Consider the following 9222-nt stretch of genomic DNA (forward strand, 5'->3'; position numbering starts at 1 on the left):
CTCAAATATCTTATCAACCCACGTGAATGACTACTACGTTAAGGGTCCCAATAATATTATCAATTCAAAAGAACGAGATTTCCCCGTAATTTGATGAATGACAACTACGGGAAGTGTCCAAACAATATAAGATCAATTGAATTGAAGAGCCTGAGAAGACATCTTCGGCTATGATTTATTTCCACAAAAGAAAATATCCTTTCGTTGACAAAATTGCCGGGTTAAGAAACCTGATGAATTCGGTAATAGACAGTGTAGTTTTTGAAAAGTTTCTGGAAAGAGTGCTGCCAATATTTAGTCTTTTGTATGCCTCGCTTATTACAATCATTTACATTTATTATAGGATGGAGTTTAACGGTGTGATGGAGTTTGAGCACTCAACTCTTCTACTCTCTAACATATGGCCAAAATGATGAATCAGGCGAAGACTGAAAAAGGGAAAGGACTTCCACTTCCCCCTGGTAAATTAGGGTTTCCTGTAATTGGCGAAACGTACCAATTTCTGAGAGCATACAAGGAATTCAAGGCCAAAGAGTGGGTGGAAGAAAGAGTTTCGAAATATGGCAGCGTATTCAAAACTTCGCTCATGGGGCGCCGCACAGTTGTTCTCACGGGGCAAGAAGGCAACCGCTTTCTTTTCCAAAACGAGGGAAGATGGTGGTGAGCACCCAAACCCCAACCGCTCTGCGCATTTTGGTTGCGGAGGAGAAGGAAGTTCACAAGCGTTTGAGAGGGGCCGTCATGTCTTTTCTCAAGCCCGAATCGTTGAAGTCATTCGTGGGCAGAATGGAGTCCGTCATTGAAAAACATTTCGTTGATCACTGGGAAGGAAAAGAGAGTGTTACGGTGTTGCCATTGATGAAAAAGCGCACTTTCGACGTTGCGTGTGATCTCCTCTTCAGTTTGAAAGACGGGGAGTGAAAGATTTGCTGAGCAGGGAGTTTGAGACGCTGTTGAATGGCGTTTGTTATCTTCCCTTGGATTTCCCAGGCACCACGTTTCGCAAGGTTTCGAATGCTCGGCGTCGCATATGCAAGCAGTTGGTGGGCATAATAGAAGGGAGGAAGGTGGAAATTGCAAAGGGCCGTGCTTCCCCAGAGCAAGATTTGTTATCTTGCTTGGTGTGTATGAGGGATGAAAATGGGCAGCCGCTCACCGAGGAGGAGGTCATCGATAACCTCATCGTTGGCATGCTTGCTGGCCATGATACCACTTCTACTCTTGTCACGCATCTTGTGAGGATGTTGGCGCTCCATTCGGAGTTCTACCAAAATTTTCTCCAAGGTATTTCTTTACTACCCTTGTTCTTTCTCCTAACATTTCTAATTTGTTCTGCAATCCGTAAATTTTTAGGGATGTTTTAGTTTTGGTGGTTTAGGGTCTTTTGTGGGTGTTGTGGGGTAGGGAGGAAGAGTATTAATAGTTGTTATAGCTAATTTTGTGCATCTACATATTTTAAATGATACATTGGATTTCAATGAATACCTACTGAAACATGCCCAATTAACGTGCACTACAACCATCTCAAAAATTGCTAATACTTATGCACAAATGTCATAGTAGTTGTGCACTATGAATACCATTGTAGTTGCACAACTCCTCTAATTGAAGTCTACAAATATTTAACTACTAGAGGAACAAGTGGGCAGCTATTGATACATGTGAAATTTATTAATGGTGCTGACAAGGTAGGGAGATCCAATGAAGGACAACCCTGCCTTGTAGCCTATAACACAATCAGTATGAAAGATACCGATAACCGGTTCACACAACACAAGATATAAGTGGGAAATCAGAAAGAGAAATCCATATAACAATTAATGAATTACATATGCCTGTAGGATTTACACATGTTGGACCAGCCCAGAATTACAAAACAATTCTTACAACTCAAATCTATGATCCGCAGATCATCTGCTCATTAATTCAGCCTCCAGTAATAGTCTGCACTGATCCGGACCTTAGTCCCTCCAGGCTTCAGTCCTCCCAGACCAAAATCTCTCTGGAAAATACATCTAATCTCAACCTCTTCTTCCTCAGAGCTCTGTCCTCCAAAATGAATCTCAAAACTTCCTCTTTATACCATCCGCAAGAAAAGGCAACTAAATCAAGTCAACCAAAGATCAATCGGTTCATGATGAAACGTGCAAACAATAATATGTTGGCCCAATCACCAAGAACGCCTCCAATAATACTTAGAACTTCACATGGACCTCCAAGAACATCAGTCAAGCCCAAAACAAAATCTCCCGATGATCCGCAAGTTATAGAAACCATCCACAATCCAATTCAACTTCGCTTTACTCACTGCAAGACCAATGGATAAGAACACACCAATACAGGATCAATATCGAAATAAATATCTCACCGGAATCAAATCCAAATGCCATGAATCTCGAATATGTTTAAGACAATGATTTCAAGGTGATAAATCCAAATCCACAATTGAGAATCCAAAAACATGAAGAAATGCAGCGATCTCCAAGCAACTTCATTGTTAACTACTCCAACCAGTTAAACCACTCTGGTGCTCCTACATCAACCGGATGAACTAAGCCAATGCTCCTACATCAGACTCTCGGGTTAATTGAAAAGTGAGTCCCATCACTTGATCTGGTTAGACGATCTGTCAGTAGGTACTTGCAACTGCCTCAAGGGTTCGACGGTCTGTCTACAGGTTTCGATTGCCTCTCCTCGGTGAATCTACCAGACCACCCTGCAGCCTGGCTTGGTTCGATGATCTGTTCAAGTCTCCACCCACCAACTACCTCAAGATCAAGCTCCTAGGTATGGTGTTCTTCTTGCAAGCCTTGCTCTATCTCAATGCTCGGTGATCAAAACAAGTCCACAAGCTGCCTCAAGTTATTTTTAAACAACCGGTTCGCAACCAGCTCTTCCTCCATCAGCGAGTTCATAACCAACTCTTCTTCCATCAACAGGTTCATAAATAATTTAGATAGCACTTGGTGCAAACAAGGTAGGGAGATCCAAGGAAGGACAACCCCACCTTGCAGCCTATAACACAATCAGCATGAAATATATCAGTAATTGGTTCACACAACATAAGATATAACCGGGAAATCAGAAAGAGAAATCCTTATAACAGTTAACGAATTGCATATGCCTACGGACTTTACACACGCAGGACCACAACCTAGGATTACCAAACAATTCTTACATTTCAAATCTATGATCTGCAGATCATCTGCTCGCCAATTCGACCTCCGATAATAGTCTGCATTGTTCTGCACTGATCCGGACCTCAGTCCTTCCAGACTTCAGTCCTCCTGGACCAAAAGCTCTCCAGAAACTACATCTTCTCTCAACCTCTTCTTCCTCTGACCCTTGTCCTCCAAAATTAATCTCAAAAATTCCTCTTTATACCATCCGCAAGCAACAATAACTAAATCAAGTCGGCACAAGATAAACCGGTTCGTGATATGTTGGCCCAATCACTAAGAACGCCTCCAATAATTCTTAAAACTTCATTCGAACCTCCAATAACATCGATCAAGCGCAAAACAACATCTCCCAACAATCTGCAAGTTACGAAAACCATCTGTAACCCAATTCAGATTTGCTTTACTCACTACAAGACCAATCGGTAAGAACACACCAATATCGGAATCGTTATCTCACCGGAATCAAATCCAAATTGCATGAATCTTGAATATATTTAAGACAATGATCTCAAGGTGATAAATCCAAATCTACAATTGAGAATCCAAAAAAATGAAGAAATACAACGATCTCCAAGCAACTCCACTGTTAACTTCTCCAAGCGGTTAAACCACTTTGGTGCTATGGCATCAACCGGATGAACTACTCCAATGATCCTGCGTCAATTAATGTGCTTTTATTTATCTTTTTTATATGATTTCTTTGAAGTTAATAATTGGGGGTTTGTGTGACCAAGGAGTGAATAGTCATTGAAACATGATTAGGTACTAGACCCCTTCCTAGCTAATGGCCTATCACCTTGCTTAATGTTTCTTACAAGAACTTAAAGCTTTATCATTACACATCGTCTACCTACTTCTCTACATTCTATGATTGAAGAAAATAAGGTTCGTTAACAAATTTCATATTATAGACCTAGCTGCATTAGGGTTTTAGATGGAATAAAATGAGTTAAATGTTTTGAATGAAATATTTTATTCCTAAAGCTTGACTTTAAGTAAGCCAATCAATGCATTGAGTGGCCTTTCATCTTGACCATGCTTAAATCTTTTATATTTGGGAAAGTTTTTATTTCTCCTATTTAAACCTAATTGTCTAATGCATGTGCTTTCCTTTATATTTGTGATGGAATCTCCAATAGATTTGGTCTCTCTAGATCCACCCATCAAACCTATCCTCTCATCTCTTCATTTTATATATTAATTTTAAAAACTTTGGGTTACCTTTTTATCAATAAGTCTTTATGATTTATGGTATTCAAGGAAAGTATTGTTTGTGTGAATAACGATAATTTCTAACTAGTTCTTTGTTAGAACCTATTCACAAATGTTGATTTTACTTAGGATAGCTTGGTTGTCACATGTAATACTGATTTAATATCATTCACATTAGTTATCTTATTTGTCTTTTTATAGATAGAAATGAGTCAGCATTATACACTTAATTTTGTCTCAAGGGTAGTTGTAACTACTCCATCATCTCTTGCCTATATAAGTAAGCTCGTTTACACATTGTAACATATCAATTCATCGAAAGTTATTTGTAGCATTTTATTTCAATCTCCATTGTTCATCATTATTCAAGTTGCGACATTCTCGTGTGTGGTTTGATAGTTTCTTGATTGATCCATTAAAGTGTGGTTGGCTTCATAATGGGATCCTGATCTCTCCAACAACTATATCCTTTCAAAGTCTTAATATTTAATAAATGAACAAATTACCAACAATTGTTTCCATTCACTTAAAAATAATCACACATCTTTTAAACAGGAAAATAGATTTTGTCAATAACATCTGCAAAACATAAAAGTTAATACTTTAATATAATACAACTTAACTATATAGAAATATCCCTTTCCTATAACTATATTAGGTAAAGAGTTATGTACATGGAAATGTTTTTGTTTTTTAATGGAAATATTATTTTTTGTTTTTTGGATATCCGTTTGTCTTTGATTACTCACCTTGCAACTTGTGGTATTATTTCATGCAAAGAGTACAATATTATAGGCATCTTTTTAGGGTAGTAAGATTTAAGATCAACATCAAAGTATTAGTAGCCACCTATGTTGATTATTATTCTCATTAGCCCCTTAATTAAGCTACTTGTGATGAGATTTCCTTGATTGTACATGAAGTTTTGTTCTCAAATTATCGAAAGAAAACTAAAATATTCTACAAAGTGGTCTGGGATATTTCTTTCCTACCACAATAAAATGGTGATATGGGGTTTTTTGTTATTTATAAAATAATTAATATTATTTAAATGCATAGTAGGTGGTAGAAAATGATGACTTAGAATATTTTTTTAAAATTCCTACGAATTATATTTCTTCTAGTTTACCTAATAAGAAAATAATGTTGAACAGGAAAACTAATCTCAACACTCTTATTTTCACTAGTTCCCATGTAAATATTAAATAGTATTTTATGATTTGAATCATTTGGAAGACCAATGAGGTAGTTGATCCCCCATCAAATAAGTTAGAGATTGATTCAAACTTGGCATCTATTTCAATAACCATAGCCTCTAGTGTATTTTAATTATCAATAGATCTATTTTTCTTTTCTACAACTCTCACATATGCATTCATACCATTACAAACATAGTTTTAACAAGAAATAAGTTTCAATAAATCTAGAAACCAATAAAACTTAATATCAAGTGACTTGGGCTAACTATATAGTATTATTGGACCAACATATATATTTAGACCACACTATCATCTTTAGTAGGAGAACCTAACTTGTAGCTCCTTGAACCCCCTGAACTACAACCACCATATAAACTAGATACTTAACTTTGTTGGACCTATTGGCTAAGAGAAAGCACTATCCAAGTGAGGAGAAGGATTTTGAAATGGATCCTTTAGAAGAGACATAAAAATAGACACATACCCTTATCATCCTATGAACATTTACATTTTCTACCTGTAATGGATGAAAATAGAACTAGGTAGGACTAAGACTAAGATATAATTTTGTACAAACATTGGGATACAAAGTCACCTAAAGGAGTTATCATATTTGACAAACACTTGTAGAAGAGAGTCAAATGATACTTCTAGGGTTTTTTTTTCTTTTTGCTTTAGAAAGTGAATTAATAATGGAGATATGTTGAAGCATGTCAAATTATGACTAAAGTATGAAGTAAATGAGAACTTAGAATGCTACAATTGACAAACAATCAAAGTTTTTGTAACAAAAATATAAATGGATAGGAAATCTGACTATGCACCTATATCTACAATGTGGATTTGAATATTTGGGACTTAGATGCCCAGAACGCCTTGGCCTTTCTCCCTAAATCTGGTTTGTAGAAATCTACTTTCTGAGATTGAGATAGATTTTTCTGCAAAATTTGGAGGGAAACCTTGATGACAAGGGTGACCCAAGCACCCTAGTCTGGATAGGGGTGCCCCAAGTGCCCTAGCCCTGAAAAACTTGAGAGCGCAAAAAGAAGAAACAAAAATAGAACATAAATTGATATTCAATTGAATTGTTTGTGATGTGTTACATAGTATGCTATGAATGCTTATAAAGCATTGCATTACCATTAGAAGACACCTTACAAGAATAAATTTCCTGTAATTTACAATCTAACAAATTTATTTTATTCAGCTATTAACTTAAAACTAATCTAATTAATGTGAAATTCTAACATTCCCCCTTATTATATTAATTCAAACAAGAGTGAAACATTGCATGAATAAATCCATAGTTCCCCACGAGCCCCTTTATTGTCTTATCGGGCCCCTTGTTTTTGTTTGTAGCTTTTCCCTCATACTCCCATGCATCAAGCGAGTGAGGTTTTGGCGAGACATGTTCCTCTTGTTCATGTCGAGTTCCAGTGCATTTCCATGGTTATCCCGTCGTCATTTTTTGGTTTCAACCTCAGAGGGGCTTGCAGCTTATTTCAAAGTCATAAATGCAGGTTAACTATTGTGATAATGGAGAATCATTCAGCCTTTGAATTATGCATTTTATGTAAGGTTTATTGTGCTTGTGGAATCTAAATGCTAAATTTTGGCACATCGCCTAGGTTAATTTTAATTTTTAATATTTTCTCTCCCTTTTCTCTTCACTAAATGAAGAGTTGGCTTCTAAAATCTCAGAGGTTGTTCATTGAGGCATAATAGCTCCCCTGCTCAATGAACTTCCCATAAGGTTGTTATCTTAGGAGAAATTTTAGGCATCAATAGAACCCAACTATTTTGGAGACTTGATGAAGGACCTTCATCAATCCTCCTCCATCAACTAGGAAACACCAAAGTAACCGCAATAGTGAATATACTAATTGTAGAACCTGAAGCCATTTGAACAACATGAGAGAACATAAAAGAGTTCCCACCCTCCATGCATAATGAGACACATTTCCACTAAAATTTCACATATCCTTTAAGTGTGTCTTAGGCCTCCTCTTTTGCTACACATGAGATGCATTTCCTTAGAAAGTCCACATCTCTGTGTCCAATTCCTCTTCATGTTCTCTGGAAACAATCCCTCCTCGCTAGACAAATCACTAACCAAACATTTGCATATGAGATACCTTTCCTCTAAAAGTCCACATCTCCTACAAGTGTGTCTAATCTTAGTAGTTATAGTTGTGCCAAATTTTGGGCTTTTCATATAGTTGTTTATGTTTTATGATTATGCTTTATGTCATTTGAAGAAATACTAGTTTTCTATATTAGTTTAAGCTTTTATGATATTTAACATAAGTTTTGTTGGTTGAATCATGTCTTAGAATCTTTTGTTTTATTTTTAGTTGTGTTTAAAATATATTATGTTATTAGTGTTCATCTAGGTTAACTATTGTGATAATGGAGAATCATTCGGCTTTTGAGTAATGCATTTTATGTAAGGTTTATTGTGCTTGTGGAATCTAAATGCTAAATTTTGGCACATCGCCTAGGTTAGTTTTATTTTTTATTATTTTCTCTCCCTTTTCTCTTCACTAAATGAAGAGTTGGCTTCTAAAATCTTGGAGGTTGTTCATTGAGGCACAATAGCTCCTCTACTCGATGAATTTGCCATAAGGTTGTTGTCTTAGGAGAGATTTTAGGTATCAATAGAACCCAACTGTTTTCGAGACTTTGATGAAGAACCTTCATCAATCCTCTTCAATCACCTAGGAAACACCAAACTAACCGCAATAGTGGATATACTAATTGTAGAACCTAAAGCTATTTGAACAACATGAGAGAACATATAACCTTGGTGGAAATGAAACTCTTAAATTCCATAAAATGGCTTGTGAAGATTGATGAATCCAAATTATTCATCAATAACTACTTTTCAACCATCAACTAAGCTATCACTTTTATCAAAGTTGTATATTAATAAACTTTCCTTTATTTTTAAAGATGAACAGAAACCTAAAATATAAATCTCTAATCTTAAACCCGTGTTCACCAGTCACACATAGTCACCACAAAAATAATAAATAAATGAAGAGTCATATCCATAGATGACCAAACTAGATCCTTTAATATCTAGCAACAACTCCTCTAGAATATTAAGTGACTTACAAAATTGATTTTATCATGTCTTTATAGAGCTTCTCAACATATCCACATAGCCTAGAAAAAAATTTGAATTTCTTAACAGAAATAAATAAATATCCATCTTTTGGATGCCTTTGTCAAATCATTCTTGCATCAGACTCTAAACCTCCACATATGTGCATATAGATTGTGATGCATCAGACTCTAAACCTCCACATATGTGCATATAGATTGTGATGCTATACAAAGAAATCCTTCACTCACTTCATAAAGAATTTTATTATAGCAATAAAAATATAGTCATTTATGCACGTTAATCATGTAATAAAATGTATCTCTAGACCATATTATACAAACATACTCCTTAAAGAAAATTGTGAATTATGGTCATGCTATTAATCCTACACCGCACTTTTATTGTACGCATAAAGTAATGCCACCTTCTCGCATGACTACGGGCTATTATGAGCGCTAAACATGATCAAATTAATCTTGGCTTATGCCACTCTAATACCATATGAGAACGCAAAAGGAAG

The 9222-nt window shown here is 36.0% G+C and overlaps 1 protein-coding gene across 1 annotated transcript; it reads left to right on the top strand.

Moving 5' to 3' along the window:
• The first annotated feature begins 654 nt into the window (after positions 1-654).
• Positions 655-1404, top strand: LOC131034080 (cytochrome P450 716B2). The gene is made up of 3 exons (XM_059215780.1): positions 655-886; positions 991-1284; positions 1379-1404. The coding sequence occupies exons 1-3, from the start codon at positions 655-657 to the stop codon at positions 1402-1404; spliced, it is 552 nt and encodes a 183-aa protein (XP_059071763.1).
• The last annotated feature ends 7818 nt before the right edge of the window (positions 1405-9222 follow it).

This window comes from Cryptomeria japonica, chromosome 2 (genome assembly GCF_030272615.1).
Source record: "Cryptomeria japonica chromosome 2, Sugi_1.0, whole genome shotgun sequence".
Lineage (NCBI taxonomy): Eukaryota > Viridiplantae > Streptophyta > Pinopsida > Cupressales > Cupressaceae > Cryptomeria > Cryptomeria japonica.